At 34.7% G+C, this 24,312-nt stretch overlaps 1 protein-coding gene across 5 annotated transcripts in view; it reads right to left on the bottom strand.

Annotated features, from left to right (window-relative positions):
• Positions 1 to 4,467: 4,467 nt before the first annotated feature.
• Positions 4,468 to 24,312, bottom strand: part of LRRK2 (leucine rich repeat kinase 2) — a 139,142-nt gene continuing 119,297 nt past the window's right edge. For 2 of the 5 annotated variants that reach the window (XM_082635717.1, XM_082635719.1), the window contains 9 exons: positions 23,071 to 23,171; positions 19,130 to 19,324; positions 17,444 to 17,637; positions 16,122 to 16,194; positions 13,914 to 14,098; positions 10,255 to 10,407; positions 8,767 to 8,979; positions 6,650 to 6,717; positions 4,468 to 6,040 (listed from right to left, as the gene is read on the bottom strand). In XM_082635717.1, coding sequence (XP_082491843.1) covers positions 5,919 to 6,040; positions 6,650 to 6,717; positions 8,767 to 8,979; positions 10,255 to 10,407; positions 13,914 to 14,098; positions 16,122 to 16,194; positions 17,444 to 17,637; positions 19,130 to 19,324; positions 23,071 to 23,171 — 1,304 coding nt within the window. In that variant the 3' untranslated portion in view covers positions 4,468 to 5,918. Of the gene's footprint in view, positions 6,041 to 6,649; positions 6,718 to 8,766; positions 8,980 to 10,254; positions 10,408 to 13,913; positions 14,099 to 16,121; positions 16,195 to 17,438; positions 17,638 to 19,129; positions 19,325 to 23,070; positions 23,172 to 24,312 lie in introns of those variants that run through there. The other 3 variants (XM_082635718.1, XM_082635721.1, XM_082635720.1) reach the window with 2 other exon arrangements.

Genomic DNA, 24,312 nt, shown 5'->3' with positions numbered 1-24,312 from the left:
ATATATATGTGTGTGTGTGTGTGTGTGTGTGTGTATACACGTATATATATAGCTGAATCACTTTGCTATACACCTGAAACTAAGACATTTTAAATCAAAGTTTATTACAAAATAAACTTGTAACTTTGAGAGCTTATGTATGTTTGTTAATTCAATATAATTAAATAAAATAACTAGAGTGAAAAAAACACATATGGTAAAGATATTGGTTGCCATGTTCTTCATATGTCCATCATGTCAGTTATTCACTGTGCTGTTCAAACCTCTGTCCTCACTCATTTGTTCTTCTTCTGTCTAGTTGCTCCATCTATTATTGAGGGAGGTATGTTAGAATCTTTCACTCTGTCGTCTAACTATTCTTTGTAGTTTTGCTAATTTATGCATACCATCTTACGGAAAAACCCAAATGAATTTTTTGGCCAACCCAATATTTGAGAATATGTGATTATATAAATTTTAATGCATATTGTGCATATAAATTTAAAATTTATGTCTTTACGGTGGATTAAACATTTTGCCATTATGAAATAATCCTCTTTATTTCTGGTATGATGTTTGCCTTAAAGTCTTTTTGTCTGACATTAATATTGCTGCCTTGGCTTCATTTTGGTTATTAATTGTATATGTGCATGTTTGTGTGTGTGTATATTTCTATTATTTTACTTTCAACACTTATATATACTTAAATTTTAGACGTATCACATAATGCACAGATGGATTTTTATTTTTTATCAAGTCTCAAAATCTTATCAACTGGATCATTTAATTCATTTACATTTTATTTAAGCACTGATACATTAGGTTTTATACCTATGAAATATTTTTTATCAGTCCCTATTTTTTGTTTCTATTTAGTCATTTCTTACTTTCATTTGGATTGAAAAATATTTTGTAATTTATTTTTTCCCCCCTCAACTAGTTTGGGAATTATATACTCTGTACTTATTCTTTTAGTGGGTACTCAAGAATTGACACTATATACATTGTCAATATATACATGTATATCTAACAAAATCTAAAGACTTTGCTTTCTCCCTAGCTAATTCAAGGACTTTAAAACATTTTTCATTTAATTAATAATAGCTTGGGTGATTTTTTAAAAATAATATAGATGATGCAAATTTGGGTTGTAACTGCATGAAGGATGACTTATGGGCCTTCCCAGAACCTTGCTGTCCCCAGTAGGGAGAGGATGGGACAGTTCTTCTGCTTCTCGCTTACACTGAGACGTATCCCTTCATGTCCCAGCCCAGTGGGAATACCTGTCTATATTGATTCCTGACGTTGGAGTGTGTTGGGATTTGTCCTTTGTCCTTCAATCCTTTTTTTTTTTTTTTTTTTTTTGCGGTACGTGGGCCTCTCACTGCTGTGGCCTCTCCCGCTGCGGAGCACAGGCTCTGGACGTGCAGGCTCAGCAGCCATGGCTCACGGGCCCAGCACTCCGCGGCATGTGGGATCTTCCCAGACTGGGGCACGAACCCATGTCCCCTGCATCGGCAGGCAGACTCTCAACCACTACGCCACCAGGGAAGCCCTGTCCTTCAATCCTTTTGAAGCTGAGAAAACTGCCACTATATTCACTAGGATCAGCAAATGCTCACAGGAAAAACAGCTTTGGTGTTCTGCTTAAGTCTTTGTCTTCACCTTCACTTTAATTTCAGCTTGATACTTCTATGCCATTTCACCAGATCTTTTCTGTTTACCTAGGCTTTTTAGTTTTCAGCAGATGTACTTCTCCAAATCATTGCCAAATGGAAACAAAACCAAAGGCAATTTGTTTTCATATTGCTTTTATTAACACAAAGTCAGTTTCTCCCAGCTTCCACTAAATAAATGCTAAGCAAACATTCAAAGTATTAGTTTGACAGGATGTCAAGTTACTAGCTTTCTCCATCTCTGATACCCATGATATATAATCCAGAGGCCTTAGTCTGTCACTCAAGTAACACAGCAAAATGAGTAATCAGAAGAATATTGGCTCCATCTACCAGCTTCAGACGTCAAAATTCACCTTTCTGTCATCAACAAATATAAAGCAGCTAACAGTTCTTTTAGGTTTGGGGATAAAAGTGATAAGAATATGCTTCTCACGACAACTGTATGTGATAGTATTTTTGTCCCTTTTGACATCTGAGGACATTAACACGAAGACGGATTAAGCAACATGGCTGGCACAAGGAGATGGGGTCAGGCCCAGGAGCCCAGAGCACATCTCCTAACTTCTACAATTTTTTTGAATCTGACACATAGAACGAAAACAGAAATTTTAAAAGATTAATTCTTCTGTGTACACTTACAAGGGAGATTTTTCTGCATGTTTTTGACAGGTAGGCCTTTAACTAGGGATTGAAGACAGGTTGACTTTCTTTACTTTTTCCATTGTGTGCAATTCTGCTATAAAAATCTCCTTCGGTCACTGTTTCAAGTTATGTCAGTTTTCTCTCTTCCTATTTACATTACCTTGAAAATGTAAAAATTACTTGAAGGAACAATTAAATAATTTATAGACCAATTTATATCATGACATTTAGAAAGTAAGTCAACACCTGGAGAACCATATTCTTTAATATAAGGTCAATAAACCAAAAAGTGGAGGTAGGGCTTCCCTGGTGGCGCAGTGGTTGGGAGTCTGCCTGCCGATGCGGGGGGCATGGGTTCGGGCCCTGGTCTGGGAGAATCCCACATGCCGCAGAGCGGCTGGCCCCTTGGGCCACAATTGCTGGGCCTGCGCGTCTGGGGCCTGTGCTCCGCAACGGGAGAGGATTCGATAGTGGGAGGCCCATGCACCGCGATGAGGAGTGGCCCCCACTTGCCACAGCTGGAGGGGGCCCTCGCGCAGAGATGAAGACCCAACACAGCCATAAATAAATAAATAAAATTTAAAAAAAAAGTGGAGGTAAAGAGTAAAATGTCAATAGTTATGAATGAAGGACAACTTATTTCTCTGTAATTGACACATACTAATTATCTTTATGGAACACCAACATGTACAAAATAATTGAGGGCATTTTATGAAAATGGGATTGAGTTGACTTAAAAGACTAACGTAACAATTCACTAAGGGTATTGCTACATATTGTTACTACTTGTGTTTACTTTTGAAATAAATATATATCAGTGAAAACATTCTATTGTATGTGGCTGAACTTATGTTCATCTTTGAAATAAAATCTATCTTGCTAAACAAAGATACTTCCACCTTTATTCAAGAATTCTAGTCACATAAAACTGAAATGATCTCATTTATTTTATAATCTCCTACTGCAGGAAGAAAGAACTGTCCAGAAATTATCAGAAATTCATAGAAGGTTTTGAATGCCAAATTAAATTTCCCATATATAATTATGTGCCAGGAGCATTGTGCTAGCCAGTAATGTAGCTCAAACATAGCGGATATGAAACAGATAAATTATTAAAAAACCCATATTGTAGGAGGGGAAGGGAGCAAAGAGATGTTGAGTGTAATACATGGAAGTTACATAGAAAAATAATTCTGTGCTAAGGCAGAAGAGTTTTCATTGGATGATCTTCAACCACAATGCTCTCTCTACTCCCACTCCTACCCCACCCCCCAACAACAAAAAATCAGAGCAATCTCACTCCACTCTGTACACAAAACATTACCCAGCCCAGAATAGGGATGTACCATCCGGAAATCAGCAGCCACAGGCAATTCATTGGAGGAGAGAAAATCATAAATCCTATCAACTACACTGATCTTCATGTTAAAAAATTAAGTATGTCCATAGTTACTACCATTGATAGAGTTGCAATTAATATGCTTATTTCAGTAAATGCAGAAAAAAATCCTGTTAACTCTTTGCAAGTACCACTTTCATTTTGACACGAGGAAATCCCTTTGCTGTAATAGGCTGACATGGAATTTAGACCAGTGTAGGATAGAAAAGTAAGTCAGTAAGCATCAATAGAACTGACAAGAAGGCAATCTTTTTTGCTACTTCTGTTCTGTTTCATCAATATGTCTTACCGTCCAGATGAAAAATAAATAGTTCACACATAATCAATAATGCCTGCCAGAATTAGATTCAGAGAAGCTCCCTTTTCTTTATATCTAAACTTCCCCCAAAGTATATTTTCTGTTAAGATAAATGCTTACGTTTTGATAATGATTAGCAGTTTACACTAGGGTTCTAATCAGAAAAAAAATTAACTGACTATTTTTTTAATAAATCGGTTGTTCTAAAGTCTTATTTTTTGAACAGTACTCAAGAGTGAACCATTCTTCTTAAGAAAATTTTTATGAGAATTTGAAAATAGAATACATTATGCCCATTGGGTTTTATCCCGATATCCTGACAACTGGTTGTACTACAGAAAATTGAATAAAGCTCCAGGAGAATACTTCAGTTAGCAACTCCTATAGTGGAATGTCACATACACAGATGAATACAAAGTTTAGATGGATTACAGATTTATATGTGAAAAATAAAACATTATCACAAAGAGTTTTAAAATTCACAAATATGCTTTAAAAAATGTTTATTGCTTCATTTAAATACAATGTTCTTTTATGTATTTCTCCATAATTGCCTTTGGCATATGAATACAAAGTAACAATGAGAAATATCACAGGAACAAATAGCTCCATCATTTCTGCCTTTCTTTGAACTACACAAAAAATTAAAATATAGGTCCTCTGAAAATGGAGAATCTTTCAGGGTTAAGAATTTATTAATTACCCTTAATATAAAGAAATTTAGTCTTCATATAATAAAATTCTCAGTTTTGAGATTACTAAATGGGCTACTTATTCTATCATAGGAAATTGTTTGAAATTATAAATATTGGCCAGGGCCAACAGATTTACCAAAAATGTATTTTCTTAAAGCAGAAATGACACTTAAATGGTTACCTAGGTACTCGGCCCTGATACTCCTACCATGGGAATTTATTTAAACAATTTAAGTATAATTTAGAAGACTAGGTTAACAGGTAACCATTATAGCTAAAGCTCCTTTCTTCTTCAGCAAACTGGTGTGTTACATTCTTGTCCCAATGGTCTTGGTGGGAGTTGTAGAATTCTATAATTCTGAAAATAGAGTTTCTACCTGAATGATGTAGAACTTGCAGGGTCACAAATTTAGGAAGAAGAAGAGTAGAAACATTTGGAGTGAAGAAGATTAGGAACAAGTAGCCAGTGGTCTGGCTTAGCAGTTAGAATCAAAATTAAAACATAAAAATATCACTTGAAGGACTGAACATCTTATTTACACCAATTACAAAACTTCAGGGTCCCACATTCAAAGGCAGAGTTGTAATATAGGATAAGACAGTGGCTATGTCTTTCTTGGATAAGATGATTTTGACAATATGTTGGTTTCTTAACAGCACGTTTCATGGCATTTTCTTTTAGATAAAGTGAAGTTGTATGAGATGCACTGCTTGCATCAGGAACAAAAAGAACTCATGTCCCAACAAAGGGCTTTATTAGTGCAAATTCACTGACTATTTACAAGCATATATGATAACTTCATTTAAAAGCAATCTAAGAAGGAATGTATTACATGTAAAACTGTTCTAACATTTTTATTCTATTTTACAGAATATCTAGAAAGTAGTCCAGCAATAGACCTGTCAATCACAGAATGTAAAATAAAGTTTACCTTCATTATGAGTAGCAAAACAAAATTTACCCACTTTGTAAATTTCAGTACGAGTACTGCAATTAAGTACTTTTTCGATTTCCTGTCATTACTTAATCCACAATATTAATTAGGATATATAAGAAACATTAATTTTATACATTTTTACAAAATAAAACCTATAAACATTCCTTCATATACACATTAGCAAACAGCAAGTAGTGGAAATACCCTTTTTATATGTAAACATTTTTTAAAGAATATTTACAAGATAATAATTTTCCCATCCAAAGACAAAGATTTCCAAGATCCCTCTTATTCAACAGATATTCTTCTCATTTTTTCAGCTAATTCTTTTCTCACTCCAATATGTTTTTCTAAATTTTTCACTTCATGTGGAAGATTGATGTCCCAAACAGACAAGCAGGACTGTATCTCTAGAAAATTAAAAAAACAAATCATATTTCAAAGTTCTGCCATGAGACATTTTTATTTTACTTTTTGTTAATTTATATTTAGTTGCCTTGGACAAATGTGTGTGTGTGTGTGTATGTAAATAATGTATTAAATTATTGCCATTTATAAGAAATTACATTTGGAAAATGTTTAAAATACATTCTATAATGTATTTTGTTCTATAACTATTAAACTTTAATAAGTGTGGATCTTTAATAACCTATAACACTTCATTTTCTGAAAGAAATAAAGATTTTTCAAACACTGTTCAAAATCAGACATAATATGGATATAGGTAATATGTAAGGAAAAATATCAACATTTAGTTTAGGTTTGAGCTAGTTCTCATTTTATAGTGGTTGATATCTCTATTTCACCTGAAAAATAAATACTGAACACTGCTAAATCACTAAAACTTAATTTTAAAGATTTATATCTAAATTATTTGCACTATAAAGAAGCTACAATTAAAAATGCCTAAAGTTTTATAGCGTATGTAATATTTACTGTAAATGTATAAACACATAATATGTTATAATCATTCACATCATTGCACTCTGCTTGGAATACAGTATCCTATTAAACATTACCTTTTTGATGTTGCATACCTTCAATACTCTTCCGGTTATACCCCAAAACCAGCATGACATTTTTAAGGCTTCCTTTATCAAAAAATAAAAGTTTTCTGTTAAAACAACATAATAAGTTGGACTTCAAAGAGTACAACTGTTCATATTTAAGACACAAAAACCTTGGAACTTAACTTACAATTCCACTATTTATGAGATCCCTCAACTATACTGAATAAAAAATCTCTCCAAGATGACCAGAAATTTTTTTAAGTTAGAAAATTTGTAATCTACCTCTTATTATCATTCTTATTAATTGTGTGAATCTGAGAAAATAGCTTAACCTTTCTGCAAAATGGGTTCAATATTTATACAGTACCCCTCCAGCCAAAGTTATATGTTGAAGAGATAGTGTATGCAAAAGTGCTTTGGATACTATAAGGCACTGGTCAAGTGTGAAGCATCTGAGAGTTAGAGAGTTGCATGGACAGATAATATAGTGATACCCTGTACCATAACCATACTTTATTCTCAAGTCATTCAATAATTTATTCAACAAATATTTATCAAAAGCCTCTATGTACTAGGCCCTAGGCTAGGCCATGGGAATAAAAGGGAACAAACACGAGCAGAGCCAACCCACATGGAGTTTACGGTCTAGTAAGGAGATTAGTTACTACTCAGTAACTAAGTTAACCAGGCAAAAGATGAAACAGCACACATAAAACCTTGAGGTAGGGTGAAGCATAGTATTTAAGAGGGACTGAATGTTCTTCTAGACCAGAAAAAGCAGAGAGGAATATGGCAAATGATAAGGGCTAGAGAGCTACAGTGAAGTCAGATCATGCCATACATTGTACATTATGTTTAAATTATTTAAAAAATCAATAAAACCCATTGAAATCTCACTATAATGTCAGTAATGAACAACCACTTGGATCCCAAAGTATTGGGTTGGCCAAAAAGTTCATACGGAAAAACCCGAATGAATTTTTTGGCCAAGTCAATACATACGAATTAAATTAAAGGATACAACATCCTTGGTGAGTAAGACTAGAGGGATGACCCCCTGCACACCTACTACTTTGCTGGTGTGGACGTGTGTCCTGGTAGTCACCAGTCACTAGGAGCACCTCATTCTAACTCCTGTGCAACTCTGACACCCATTCATGGAAAATGGATGAGGTTGAGGAGAAACATTTGTCTCACCCCTTAATATATTCCTGTAAAAGGAATTTACTATTCTCTTTACCCTGTTAAACATTTTATTTCTCATTTGCTAAAGCTACATTAACTCTAGTTTTGCAGAACTTAACCCCATTTTTGTGATCAACTCTATATATACTAAGTTTATTCCCTAAAGCAAATAATTAGTCAAAAGAAGATAGTTAAGTGTGAGTATCATATGCTGTCATGATTTTTTCATATTTAAGTAGAAAAGGAGTAACAAGAAAAAACATAAAAGTTTGAGTAAAACATTATAATTTGTCAATATTTGTAGATTGTGAAGTTCAGCATACATTGCTACAAGAATATAAATTTATTTATAAAATGAAAAACTAGTTGGAAGCTTAAAGTATGATCAAAATAAGCATCTGTTTTAATTTCTTTGGTCAAAAACTTAAAAATACTCAACATTATATGTTTTTGTCTTAATTATAAAGAACAAAGAGAAAGTAAGACCCAAATTTAGTGTTCAGTTAGAATAATCTGCTTCTCTTATGGGACTAAAAACATCTATTCCCTCCGTGTTTTTTGTTTTTTTTTGTGTGTGTGTGTGGTATGCGGGCCTCTCACTGCCACGGCCTCGCCCGTTGCGGAGCACAGGCTCCAGATGCGCAGGCTCAGCGGCCATGGCTCATGGGCCCAGCCGCTCTGCGGCACGTGGGATCCTCCCAGACCGGGGCACGAACCCGTGTCCCCTGCATCGGCAGGCGGACTCCCAACCACTGCGCCACCAGGGAAGACCCCCTCTGTGTTTTTAAGGGGCCTCTTCAAAATACATCCTGCAAAATTTCACTGTGAACTTCTGAGACACTTCAAATGACATTGGAAAGTGAAGAGAAAACTTAAATTTAAAATAAAAACATATTTTTATAGTCAGAGAATATGAAAAAAAAGACCTAAAGGAAAGAAACTTGCCTAACTGTGCAGTCATCATGGCCCTAACAGAATCACAAAAGCTGTGAATTATACAGATGATTCGACGAGCTGAAAGATCAAGGAGTAAGATATGCCCCCCGCCAGTCCCTATCCAGAGGGCAGTGTTCTTCTGGAGGCAGAGAGTTTTCACTCTCCCAGAATAAGACATTTGGTGTTTCGCTTCCTTGTTTGCTTTGACCAGCTCCTCCCTAAAAACCATAAGGAAAGTATGCATTAATACTTTTTTCAGAAATAAAGAAATAAAATAAATGTGTGTCTCTCTCTGTATATACAGACACACACACACATATATAACATTTTAAATTATGAATACATGACAGCATACATTACATACTATTAAAATCGTACAGAACTAATTTTGCTAAATACAGAATGTCAAAGAGCCACATTTCACTACATAAAGCATAAATGATCAAAGATAACACAATTGCCTCCTAACTTCAAGAAATTCTGAAATAAATAAGACAGACACAATTTTTATTAATAAGCCTATGTAATCCAGCAAAAAAAAAAAAGAACCAATTTGCCCAATATGAAGGGAAAAAGTTAGTTTCAAAAGGTTTTTATGAAGTCTGAAAGTTATAGAGGAAAATAAAATTATAATCACCTACATGTAAAAGATATGAATACAAACGACTGAATTTTTCGCTGAGCTAATGAGTAATTCATGACAAAAATGAGGTATCCAGAAGTAAAAGAATCGTAATAATTTTAGAATTTCAGAAAGTAAGGGACCCTTTACCAGGCAGAACTGTCAGCTCTTCTGAACATAAATCTCCTCACCATCCAGAGAAAAACTAAGAAGGTGTTAGGAAAGTAAACTCTGAAATCTCATTTTATGGATACAGTATATAATCTAAATGTTCTCCAGCAGATAAAAAAATCTATACTGTAAAACCAGAACAAAACTATGAAGTAGCTAGCAAATAAGGCTGGCAATGGTCCTGTGTGCCAGCAACAGCAAACAAGGGATGTGCTTGATGGGAAGTCTCCGACACACTGTATCAGACTGAGCACTGCGGTCTCAGTCTGGCATCTTGATCTTCCTTCCTTAGTGCACAGGTCAATCTGGTACATTTTTTCACCCATATTTTATATTGTTTTGTGACTTTTTCTTTGTAATACCTTGAGGAAACCATATCTACTATGTACCTATTTTGTTTTCAAAAATGAAATTTGTTGGATACCAACAGATGGTGCTGAGAAGCATTAACAATTTGGTTTCTGAGGGTGTTTTTTTAAAAAAACATTTTTCTATTTAGAAGTAGAAAGGAAGAAAAATAAGCCATACTTCCTCTCTCTGTGAAATCTGAAGTGTAAGGACTGCTGTTACAGGCATAAAATAAAGAACCAATGACACTGTACCTACAGTCAACAACATATCATACGCTTAAAAATTTGTTAAGTGGGTAGGTCTCATGTAGTATTCCTTTCACAATAAATTTTTTTAAAAATTAATTTACTTTAAAAAGGGCACACAGTCTATCAGTTCACAGAGTTTTTCAGTCTTCTTGTCCCACACTTCCACAAATGGGCTATTTTTCTTAGCAACATAAAGAGCTGTGTCTACCACCACTGCTATGATGTTGGAATCACTGAAAGATGCATAAGAAAACCTAGGGGGAAAGAAAAGAATGTCATTTCACTTTTCTAGTATTTCAAAATATAATACAACCTTATTATGTTAGCTCTTAATGCATATAAAGGATTGACACTATTTTGAAAAAGAAACAGACTAGAGCATTTGGCAATTATTTCATATTATCCCCTAACCATTCTGAATAGAATACTTTGCGAACAAAAGTCCAGGACCAGAGAGCTCCACAAATGAAATTCTACCAAATATTTAGAGAAGAGTTTTAACACCTATCCTTCTCAAAATATTTCAGAATATTAGAGGAAGGAATGCCCCTGAATTCATTCTATGAGGCCAGCATCACCTCAGTACTAAAAACCAGACAAAGAAAACACATAAAAAAGAAAATTACAGGCCAGTATCACTGATAAACATAGATTCAAAAATCCTCAACAAAATATTAGCAAACCAAATCCAACAATACATTAAAATGATCATATACCATTATCAAGTAGGATTTAACCCAACAATGTAAGGATTTTTCAATATCCACAAATCAATCAGTGTGATACACCACATTAACAAACTGAAGAATAAAAACCATATGATCATCTCAATAGAGGCAGAAAAGGCTTTAGATAAAATTCAACATCCATTTATGATAAAAACTCTATAGAAAGTGGTCACAGAGGGAACATATCTCAACATAATACAGGCCATATATGACAAGCACATAGCTAACATCATTCTCAATGGTGAAAACCTGAAAGCATTCCCTCTAAGATCAGGAACAAGACAAGGATGCCCACTCTCGCTACTTTTATTCAACATAATACTGGAAGTCCTAGACACAGCTATCAGACAAGAAAAAGAAATAAAAGGAATCCAAACTGGAAAGGAAGAAGTAAAACTGTCACTGTTTGCAGATGACATGATACTATACATAGAAAATCCTAAAGTTGCTACCAGAAAACTACTAGAGCTCATCAATGAATTCACTAAAGTTGCAGGATACAGAAATCTGTTGCATTTCTATACACTAACAACAAACAATCAGAAAGAGAAATTAAGGAAACAATCCCATTAACAACTGCATCAAAAAGAATAAAATAACAAGGAATAAACCTACTACAGCAGATAAAAGAGCTGTACTCAGAAAACTGTAAGACTCTGATGAAAGAAATTGAAGATGACACAAACTGATGGAAGCTACACCGTGTTCATGGATTGGAAGAATTAATATTGTTTAAATGACCATACTACCCAAGGCAATCTACATATTCAATGCAATCCCTATTAAAATACCAATGGCATTTTTCACAGAACAAGAACAAATAATTTTAAAATTTGTATGGATATACAAAAGACCTGAATAGCCAAAACAATCTTGAGAAAGAACATAACTTAAGGGATCACACTCCCTGACTTCAGACTATATTACAAAGCTACAGTAATCAAAACAGTATGGTACTGGCACAAAAACAAACACATAGATCAATGGAATATAAGAGACCAGAAATAAACCCACCCACTTATGTTCAATTAATCTACAACAAAGAAGGCAAGAATGCACAATGGAGAAAAGACAGTGTCTTCAATAAGTGGTGCTGGAAAAACAGGACAGCTAAATGGAAAAGAATGAAATATAGAAGATTCTCTAATAGCATATACAAAAATAAACTCAAAGTGGATTAAAGACTTAAATGTAAGATTAGGTACCATAAAACTCCTAGAAGAAAACATAGGCTGAGCACTCTTTGGCTTAAATTGTAACAAAAAAAATTTTTTTGGATCTATCTCCTAAAGCAAAGAAAATAATAGCAAAAATAAACAATGGGACCTAAGTAAACTTAAAAGCTTTTGCACAGCAAAGGAAACCATCAACAAAATGAAAAGACAACCTACTGAATGGAAGAAAATATTTGCAAATGATACGATTGATAAGGGGTTAATATCCATAATATATAGACAACTCCTATAACTCAACATCAGAAAAAACAAAAAACCCAATTAAAAAATGGGCGGAAGGGCTTCCCTGGTGGCGCAGTGGTTGAGAGTCCACCTGCCAATGCAGGGGACATGGGTTCTTGCCCCGGTCTCATGAGATCCCACATGCCGTGGAGCGGCTGGACCCGTGAGCCATGGCCGCTGAACCTGTGTGTCCAGAGCCTGTGCTCTGCAATGGGAGAGGCCACAACAGTGAGAGGACTGCGTACCACAAAAAAAAAAAAAAAAAGAAAGAAAGAAAGAAAAATGGGCAGAAGACCTGAACAGACATTCTTCCAAAGAAGACATACAGATGGTCTGCAGGCACATGAAAAGATGCTCAACATCATTAATCATCAGAGAAATACAAATTAAAACCATAGTGAGATATCACCTCACACCTGTCAGAATGGCTATCATCAAAAAGTCCACAAATAATAAATATTGGCAAGAATGTGGAGAAAAGGGAAACCTCATACACTGTTGGTAAGAATGTAAATTGATGCAGCCACTGTGGGAAACAGTACGGAGGTTTCTCAAAAAACTAAAAATAGAACTACCATATGCCCCAGCAATTCCATTCCTGGGTATTTATCCAAAAAAAATGAAAACACTAATTTGAAAAGATACACACACCCTAATATTCATTGTAGCATTATTTACAATAGCCAAGATATGGAAGCAACCTAAGTGTCCATCAACAGATGAATGGATAAAGAAGATGTGGTATATATACATATACAATAGAATAATACCCAGCTATAAAAAAGAATGAAATTTTGCCATTTGCAACAACATGGATGGACTTAGAGGTTATTATGATAAGTGAAATAAGTAAAAGAAAAACAAATACTGTTTGATATCACTTCTATGTAGAATCTCAAAAATAAAACAAACTAGTGAATATAACAAAATAGAAACAGACTCACAGATACAGAGAACAAACTAGTGTTTACCAGTGGGGATAGGGAAGGGCGGGGAGAGCCAAGATAATGCTAGGGGATTAAGAGGTACAAACTACTATGGATAAAATAAATAAGCTATAACGATATATAGTACAACACAGGGAATATAGCCAATAGTTTATAACTATAAATGGAATATAAGCTTTAAAAATTGTGAATCACTATGTTGTACCCCTGAAACTTATATAATATTGTAAATCAACTATACCTCAATAAAAAATGAAAGAACAAAGAAAATTATATAAAATACATGTGTTAAATCCATATCTTTAGTAAAATAATGAGTTCATGCCTCTCAAATTCCATGTTTAATATGATACAGAGATAAGGAAAATAATAAAAATTTAGATTGATAGATACTACTAAAATTACTATGAGTTTTCATATTTTATCCCAAATGTGATTAGACTGGGTGATTTTTTAATGTTCCTCTGCTTTCTAAGTTCTATAATGAATATTTAAATTTACAATAGAAAAATAAAGTATGCATTTTGAAAGATCTTTGTTTGGGATTATCGATAGCATTATTGACTTGATTATAAAGAATAAACATGAAAAAAATGGTAAATGAGTTGCATAGATAAAAATAACTTACAGCTGATTTGTCCTGGTCTCAATCAGTTTCTGAATGGTGAAATCATCAGAAAACGAGAAAACTTTTGTACCACATCCTCCCCACATAATGTTTCTTTCGGTTGAATTCATGGATTCACTCAAACACATCAGTGGAGTGCTGACATTTCCTATATTGAGTGTCTTCAAAGGAGCAGCTCCTTTACACTTTGCCAAAAAGAGAAAACACATTCAGTAAACTGAGTAGCCGCAGAATGAAACAGTAAAATTTCAGCTTTCTAAAAACTACTTTCCCATCTTAAATGGTTAGAGATATTAAAATAAAAATTCAGGATACATTTTTCAAAGGACTTATAAAAACAGGATTTAATTCAAATGGTATTCAATGTGTTATCCTTATAACCAATCTCTTCACTTCCCCATACAAAAATTGTACAGGAAGTAACCTAGGGATTATACTATAATTACTTCTTTGTCTCTCATTAGATAATAAGCTTTTTTGATAACAAAGAGTATGAATGGGTAGGATGTTGAATGACTAGATAGAACCACAGATGAATGATGGATGGAGAAATTAATTCTTTAATGATAAATGTGAATCTTAATAACAGAAAGTCAAATGATTTCTTCAAGGTTAAAGAACAGGTTAACCTCCTAGAGAAATGGAAATAAAAACAAAAGTAAACAAATGGGACCTAATGAAACTTAAAGGCTTTTGTACAGCAAAGGAAACCATAAACAAGAACGAAAAGACAACCCTCAGAATGGGAGAAAATATTTGCAAATGAAGCAACTGACAAAGGATTAATCTCCAAAATATACAAGCAGCTCAAGCAGCTCAATATCAAAAAAAGAAACAACCCAATCCAAAAATGGGCAGAAGACCTAAACAGACATTTCTCCAAAGAAGATACACAGATTGCCAACAAATATATGAAAGGCCGCTCAACATCACTAATCATTAGAGAAATTCAAATCAAAACTATGATAACATATCACCTCACACTGGTCAGAATGGCCATCATCAAAAAATCTACAAACAATAAATGCTGGAGAGGGTGTGGAGAAAAAGGAACGCTTCTGCACTGTTGGTGGGAATGTAAATTGATATAGCCACTATGGAGAACAGTATGGAGGTTCCTTAAAAAAACTAAAAATAGAACTACCATATGACCCAGCAATCCCACTACTGGGCATATACCCTGAGAAAACCATAATTCAAAAAGAGTCATGTACCACAATGTTCACTGCAGCACTATTTACAATAGCCAGGACATGGAAGCAACCTAGGTGTCCATCAACAGATGAATGGATAAAGAAGATGTGGCACATATATATAATGGAATATTACTCAGCCATAAAAAGATGAAATTGAGTTATTTGTAGTGAGGTGGATGGACCTAGAGACAGTCATACAGAGTGAAGTAAGTCAGAAAGAGAAAAATAAATACCATATGCTAACACATATATATGGAGTCTAAAAAAAAAAAAAATGGTTCTGAAGAACCTAGGTGGCAGGACAGGAATAAAGACACAGACATAGAGAATGGACTTGAGGACACGGGGAGGGAGAAGGGTAAGCTGGGACAAAGTGAGAGAGTGGCACTGACATATATACACTACCAAATGTAAAATAGATAGCTAGTAGGAAGCAGCCGCATAGCACAGGGAGATCAGCTCAGTGCTTTGTGTCCACCTAAAGGGGTGGGATAGGGAGGGTGGGAGGGAGGGAGACGCAAGAGGGAGGAGATATGGGGATGTATGTATATACATAGCTGATTCACTTTGTTATACAGCAGAAACTAACACACCACTGTAAAGCAATTATACTCCAATAAATATGTTATAAAAAAGAAAAAAAAAAAAAGAAAGAACAGGTTGGTAGCAAGCCAGACTTAAAACTTGTTTCCCTTGTTTTTTCCACAATGTATTTATAAGAAATTATCTACTTCCCTTATATAAAAATGGAATTATTTCCATCCCTAACCTTATAAATCAGATCTCATTTATCAATTCATCCTTGGTTAATTCATATAAAATATACAATTAATCAGTAAGTACTTATAGAGAATGTACTGTGTTCAAGACTTCCTGAAGCAAGAGAAAGATAAAAAGCAGAATATATGATCCAGAATCTCAGGGAGTTTATAATCAGTTAGAAGGAGGGTGGTGATGAGTAAACATAAAACAAAGAACTTAAATTTTGATGCAGAATGCGTTCAACATTTACCTTAACCGTTTTATCTTCAAAAATTGCTAAGTTGCCATCAGCAGTTCCCACTAAAAGGAAATTTTTTTGCTTGCTAAAAGAAAGAATGTCAAAATTGTTACAAAAATAATGCTTATATTGACCAAGATGGTCTTAACATCCCACCTACCTTAACTAAACTTAGACAGGTTTCTTCCTGATTATTGGCCTCTACCTCCTTTTCCTTATAGCATTTACTTGAGAAAACTTAAATTGCAACTTCTTTCTCTGCCCATTTAAGATGTAGAGCTTCTTCAAGTTTTACAACTCAAGAATGTCTTTCTCAAGGATCTGGGTGCCCTCTCTGAAATGTCATCAGGAAGGATGGCACCCCTTCTCCCATTCTTTGTGGGACGGTAGGAGCCTACTTCAATAAGCAACAATCAGCAAACACAGATGACCTAATCACACTGACCCTCCCCCTCCCCCAATGTCCTCCAGTACTTTTCCACTAGCTCATTACAGGGTTTAAAAACTCTCCCACATTTTATTTCAGCAGAGCTGAGTCCAATCCCTCTCCCCTATTGCAATAATCTTAAATATAAAGTCTTCCTTGCCTATTTGACTTCATCTGATGAAATTTTTATTTGACAGTATCCAAATAATTTCAACTCCAAAATTGCCAGTGGAGTTTATATTTTAGTCACCAAAAACTTGGACTTCACATTTTCCTAATACTTTTTATTTTCCAGTACTGACTTAAACCAGAGAAGTATATGGTGCATAATCTAAATGGCTCCTGAAAATCATACTGCCCCAAATATTACATCAACTAACCTGTTACACCTGAAATTCTGCCATTTCGATAAATTCCTGAGATAAAATCCTTTCAACTGATAATGGTTAAGCCATTTCACTATTGACAACTTCTGAATTCATCTACTGAAGTTTTTTTTCCAATTTGGTAGTTAGTTAAGTGATATGTTTTAGACTGGCATATAACAGTTTACTGATATACATGCATTCAAAGTAAGAATGAATGAGAACTCATTTTTGAAGAGGCCCTACAAAAATGAACTGATGTGCTGAGTGGTGAAGAGTTAGAGCCATAGTTGAGATAAAACCAGGAGCAAGGCTGGAAGCCTGAAGAAATGACTGACCTATATTTTAACTGTCTCAGCTTGATCTGTATACAGAAAAATACAAATATCTTCGTGGCCTCCTATAGTTCCTTTTAATATATGCAACCAATGGGAAAATGTTAAAAATGAGCAACCTTTGTTGATACTGTAACAATTTTGCATACAATTAAGTAATCTAAAAGATATGTAATTTTCCCCCAATGGTCAAAATCACTACCTTACCTTTGCTTGGAAGAGGAATTGCAATACAAGCAAGTAACAGAATCAGTCATCTTTTCAAGAGTATGCCTCTTTCTCTCATCTTCAGTATTGATGACGAGGAGCATGCCAGACTGTGTTCCAGATACAATCCAGCTTTCCTTTTCAACAGGAAGATGCACCAAGGCTAGGCACAATATTCTACTATCAGTAACTTCCTGTTAAGAAAAGAAAACACTCTCTAAAGGGCTTGGTTCTAGCTTAAGTGACTAGAACTTACATAGAATGAAAATATTATCTAATCCACATATTTAACTCCTTTTATTTTCTTGGTTTTCATTTTTAAAACAATGCCAATTTTATTTAACTTTCAACAATAAATGAGTTAACTGGCCAAAAAAAGAAAAAAAAAATGACTGCCTAGATTGCACCTGAAACTAAAATTTAAAAATTGAAAATTATTTCTCAGTATCATTTCTCACTCCATCAAAATAATATAAGAAGATTGTTCAACCTTAAGAATAATGTTTAGGTACAACATTTCTTTCAAGGCAACAGTCAAAATATAAGGTTTTTTAAGTCTAGAAATTTACCTTATATTTCCCAATATAATTTATTGATCCCTCTTGCAGAAGCCATGCCCAGATCTCCTCTATCACCCACCCCCGACTGCTCTGAGTGTTGGCTTAGTAGAGCTCAGAGCTGCACCCTTCACTACCTTCAGCCCATGGGAGCTGGCTTGTTCAGAAATGGTTGGGAGGTTATGCCACCCCTACCCTTGGGCAAATTGCAGCTGATGACTGACTGATAAGTGAGAATGAAATACTGGACCCCTTGCCTGGTGAAGGGATAAATCTGTGCCGTTATTCACATTCCAAAGTTTCTTGTGGGTAAAGACTGAGGCTAGACTTCCTCAGACACTACTTTTTTTTTTTTTTTTTTTTTTTTTCGGTACGCGGGTCTCTCACTGTTGTGGCCTCTCCCGTTGCGGAGCACAGGCTCCGGACGCGCAGGCTCAGCGGCCATGGCTCACGGGCCCAGCCGCTCTGCGGCATGTAGGATCTTCCCAGACCAGGGCACGAACCCGTGTCCCCTGTATCGGCGGGCGGACTCTCAACCACTGTGCCACCAATGAAGCCTCAGACACTACATTTTTGCTAAGCTTCTTCCCCTGATCTATGTGGCTTCCCATACCTCCTCAAAAGTGTCTCTCTCCTTGAATCACTCATATAAGATTCTCTGTTTCAGGCTGTGTTTCTAGCATTCCTGACCTAAGACACACATATACTGTGATTTTAAAACAAAACACACACTACTTCATTTCATGTGAATACACTTGTTCTAACAGGAAGCTAATTTAATAACACTCCTGTATTATCTCTTATTTTATTTCCTTGTAAGTAACTTTTTTTTTTTTTTTTTAAAGAACCAGTCACTGCAGTCCACTTGAAAGTCATGGACACACTCGGGAATCTCACGGGCCTGGTTCTTGGCTAGGCCCCTGACAAAAGGTTCTGCCCAGCGGTTGAACCCAGATAGCTGTGTCCAAAACCAAATGCCAGTTCTTCAAGTCCTCTCCCAGCCCCATATGGACCCTTCGCACCTGCACACTGAGTATCCCTAAGTAATTTTCAAATGGTACATGCTTTAAAATAATTTGCAAAGTGAGTTTTCTGGAGTTTCACTAATTTAAATGGTATTTGGACTTACCACAGAAGTGTATCTTTCTGTATTTAAGTCAAGAAAGGAGAGCTGTCCTTTGTCAGTGTGCCCACAGCCCAGCCAAATGCTTGCATTCTTGCTGTTATGATTCATAGCAACCATGCATTCAACAGTAAAGTTTTTAGGTATTGATATATGCCTCATCAGACAGATTAACTCAGCTGAATTCAAAATGTCAAAGACCTGAGAAAGTTTAAAAAATAACAAAATAACACACATCAGGTTAACACATGCCCTCTTGAAAGATCATATCATTATGCATAATGTAGTATTAAATGTTATAGCACTAAACCTAAATCTGTTATTTAAACTGTGACCCATTCGGAGCAACAAGATTAACAATCAAACTATAGATATTAAGATAATACTTGGGCTTCCCTGGTGGCTCAGTGGTTAAGAATCCGCCTGCCAATGCAGGGGACATGGGTTCAAGCCCGGGTCCGGGAAGATCCCACATGCCGCGGAGCAACTAAGCCCGTCTGCCACAACTGCTGAGCCTGTGCTATAGAGCCCGCGAGCCACAACTACTGAGCCCACGTACCTAGAGCCTGTGCTCTGCAACAAGAGGAGCCACCACAATAGGACCACGCACTGAACGAAGAGTGGCCCCTGCTCGCCACAACTAGAGAAAGCCCGTGTGCAGCAACAAAGACCCAATGTAGCCAAAAATAAATAAAATAATTAAAAAAAAAGTTTAAAAAAAAAAAAAAGATAATACTTATTTTTAAACTGTGCATGATACATGCACTTTTGTACCTATAGTATGTTTTGTAACTTGAAAAGAAAATCTCAAAAGTGCCAAATGAACAGAAATTTAACAGAGTCAGGAGCTATTCTTCATTCAGTTTCATACTGCAGAGATGCATCATGTTGAAGATAAACTTTAGGGTGCACATTAGAATACACCTTCTACCAGTTGAAGGGAAAAGACATTTTGATTTTGGTAACAAAACTCACAAATCACCTCTAGATTCTGTTTTTACATTTTTCCTTCTAGCACTAATGAACTAAAGAGATGGCAGAGAGCCAGTGTAAGGAAACAGAACCAGGGGTCAGGAAAATGGAATTAGAGTCCCGTGTCACAGCCACTTACCTGCCACTCACAAGGCCCCAAGAGAGAGCTCCATTTCTCCCAGCGACTCATCTGACAAAGGTGATGAGTTTATCCACCTTGCCTAGTACACACTGTATTTTAAAGACTAAACGGGTATGTGAAAGTTTCTGAAAACTGTCATGTGCTAAAAAAAACCCTCAAAATTGTTATGTAACCTGTAAAATACAGGTGAAGTATAAGTGAAAATTAAAAGAAGAAAAAGTAAAACAATAATTAAGCTCTGGAAAATTTTGCTTTGATAATTTTTTTTGTTTAGTCTGTGTAATTAACACTGGTAGCAACCAAAATTAAAAAGCCAGTAAGGCAACTAGTCAAGATGATTATATGATGTTTGATAAAGGCAGTGTATACATGTCCTCAGCTATTTCTGAGTAGGAAATTTAAAATTGAACAAAAATTTTTCAATTAATTATTATACAAAATTGAGAGTCCACAACATAAAAACAGCTCTTATTTTGATCTATTAAAATCTGTTTCATTTAAAACATAGTAAGAGTTCTGTTTCCAATAATATGGTGGAAGAGGTTACTTGGACAAAACTTCCAGCTGAATACAACTTAAAATGCTGAAGAAATTATTTTTTTAATCTCTTAAAAACATTAAAGATCTGACAGCAACATATAGAATTCCATATGGCTAAAACATTAATGAAAGACAGAATCCAGAGAGGTCAGATGAACCCTGAAGCCCAATTTTCCCTTTGGGCATTTGTCTATTGAAGCAAAATTGATGAGCAGTTTTTAGTGCCTTGTGAGGCCAGTGGGAAAGAGTTAAATCTATGGCCTGCCCAAAGTGGAGAATGTAGTTAATGGTCTTGTTCCCATAAAACTAGGATCCCAAAAGGACTGCATATTTAGAATAAATGAGAACAAGAAATAAAGCCACTCCACACTCCCACTCTCACTGGTTTACAAGAAAAGTTGCCTTGGGACTTTACAGACACAGGGGGAGAGAGCAAAAGAACCCTGAGAAACTGTTTATTAATTAATAAGCTTGCTCTCAAGATTTGTAGAGCAGATTCTCATCACTTGGGTGATTCAAAAACATCTCAAGCCAGGAATTGAGTGTAAAGCAATTTATAGCAAGATAATCCAGAAAAAGATGTGCAAGACCTATATGCAAAATTATAAAACTTTATTGAAAGACACTTAAGAAGACCTAAATACAGAGATAACCCATATTCAAGAATAGAAAGACAATATATCATAAGGATATTGTCTACAGATTCAATGCAAGTCTAATCCAAAGCCCAATAGAATTTTTCATAAAAGCTGACAAAGTGATTTAAAAATTTATATGGAAAAACTAGACTGAATAACAGCTAAAGCATTCCTAAAGGATAAAAATAAGGAGAAAAGAGACTATTATAAAGCTTCAGGAATTAAGACAGGATTGTACTGGAGGAAGAACAGGTAAATTGACCAGTGGAAGAGAATGTGTGTGTGTTTATCTTTGAGTGTATATTACAGAGTGGAAATGGAAAATAAAAAGATCAGTAGAAGACAAAGGAAGAAACAATTTCATAGATGAAGCTGGAAAAATTGGTTACCCATATGGAAAAAAGGAAATTGGATCTAGATAAAAATGTCATTTCCTGATGGATTCAGAACTTAACTATTAAGAGCAAAACTTTTAAACATTTTGAAGAAACCATAGGTAAATATTTTGTGACTCTGAGAGAGATAAGGACCTTTTAAAACAGGACCCTAAAATTAATAACCATAAAAAGAAGTATTGTTAAATTTATCTCTATTAAAATTGAGAAATTCTGTTAATCAAAAGGCACTCTTTAGGAAATAAAAATGCAAACCATGAATTGGGAAAAGAAATTTGCAACATATATAACCAACAAAGTTTTAGTATACAATGTATAAAGAAGCAGTTTTTAAATTTTAGTTTTATACAAACAACTCAATAGAAAAATGGCTAAATAATGAACAGGCATTTTCCAGAAGAGGAAACATATATATGACCAATGAATATATAAAGAGATGCTCATCTTTATTAGTAATTAGGAAAATGTAAATCAATACACAAGACTAGATCTATTTGGAAAAAATTAAGAAGTCAGATAGTACAACGTTTAGGGATAATATATTTAAAAAAAAACAGCTACCCTAATATACAGGTGATGGAACTGTTAAGCTGGTACAACTTCTTCAAGAAATGATTTAGATATTCCCATATCCCATGATTCTGCAAGTCAACTACTGGTTAGATACCACAAAGAAATTCTGATACAATTTGCACTAGGCGACATGTACGACCACACTCATAACAGCACTATTTATAATAGCAAAAAAACTAGAAACAATACCAATACCCACTGATATGATCATGGGTAAATACACTGTTGTGCATTCAAACAATGGAATGGAATAGTAGGGAAAGTAATCAACAGCTATGTTCAACAACATGAATGAAGCTTACAAAATAATGTTGGGAGAACAACTGAAAAAACTCAGAACAGCACATGACTATGATTCCATTTTAAATACATTATGAATGCAGGAAAACTAAAGTGGGTAGTAAAATCATAAAAAGAAACAAAAACAATGATTAATATGAAAGTCAGGAGACTGGCTACATCTATAGGGAAAAGGGGATGATGCAATCAGAAAGAGGCATATGTGCGTTTCTGGGGTGTTGGCCCTTTATTTTGTGCCTGGGGTAGTGACGAGATAAAGGAGTTTTGCTTTATAACTGTTTTAAACTGTGTGTGTGTTTTTATATGTTTGTATATATGTTTGAATATTACATATATTTTTTTTGATGTTCTGAACAAAATATTGATAAATTTTGACTACACAAATACCTGGGCAGAAGTAGGTCTTTCTTGAGGATTTTCTTTCAAACATTTTTTAATTAACTTCTCAACCATAGGCCATGGGGCACAACCATATTCTTTAACTGGATCTAAAACATTAAAAAACATATCACGCTTAAACACTGGACAAATCAGAACAATTATTTTATTTCTTCTCAATGTGTATGAGAGGTCCAGACATTGCAAAGGAACCACTGATCTCTATAATCCCATATATATCATGAATCTGCTTATCACTCTTAAAGCTAATTTTGTTAACTGTCTCCACTAGAGACATCAAGAATGAGTTCTTAATTTTTACAGTATAAAAAGAGACACAAATACCAACTGAATAAAAATAGATTTTCCTTTCATACCTTCATTTCAAATAGACTTTGAAAACACTTTTGTTCATATAATAGACTTCTTTGCAAATACTTTTTATTTTAATACTCAATGTAGACAAGCATTATTTAATCCATTTAATCCAAAGTGACCCCCACAGTCACTTTGTGCACATTTGTTTTTTTTATAAGAGGTATGCCATTTTTCTGATTGGTATAGAATACAGACCTGAAAACTTTCACTGGAAAGCTAACTGATAAAATGAGGGAGATGACCTAGATTGTGCACAAAGTTTAGTCGAGTAATAATAGATTTCCTTCTGTTGGGAATCTTTAAAGGTCCCCCAGAAGGAGATAGTTAAAGCTGTATTCCCTGTAGACAGAACATAGTATACACTCAAAACTTTTCTTAAATGAAAAGAAAAGCAGAAAATATGAGAAACAACTAAATATATTTAAAAGAATACTTTAGAATGAGAACTGAAGAGTTAAGGAATGAATGACAAAGCCCTAGAATTTCTTTAAAGCATGAGGCAACCATTCAAAGTGAGATTTGATCTCATTAAATACTCATTTACTAATTCTTACTAATATTTACTACTAAAATTATTATTGTAAATAATTCAAGCTTCCATTCCTGCATAGAAATTATTTCACTCCAAGAAAATGAAAATACTCCAAGCTAATGGACACTTAGTAACTCCTTATGAGAAGACAAGTCACTAAACCTGGAGTTCTAATAGTATTTCCTTTTCTGAGTATTCTTCTAAATATAATACCAAATATATCAATATTTGGAATATTAAAAAGAAGCCCTATAACTTCTATCTTTCTCATATGATTTTATTAATATGTCACAGAATTTAAGAATATTCACGCACTAAAAATATTTTCAGCTGTGAAATGA

This window comes from Mesoplodon mirus (genome assembly GCF_964341445.2).
Source record: "Mesoplodon mirus genome assembly, chromosome: 11".
Classification (NCBI taxonomy): Eukaryota; Metazoa; Chordata; class Mammalia; order Artiodactyla; family Ziphiidae; genus Mesoplodon; species Mesoplodon mirus.
Note: the sequence above shows the minus strand (reverse complement) of the source record. Positions and strands in the feature narration are given on the sequence as shown.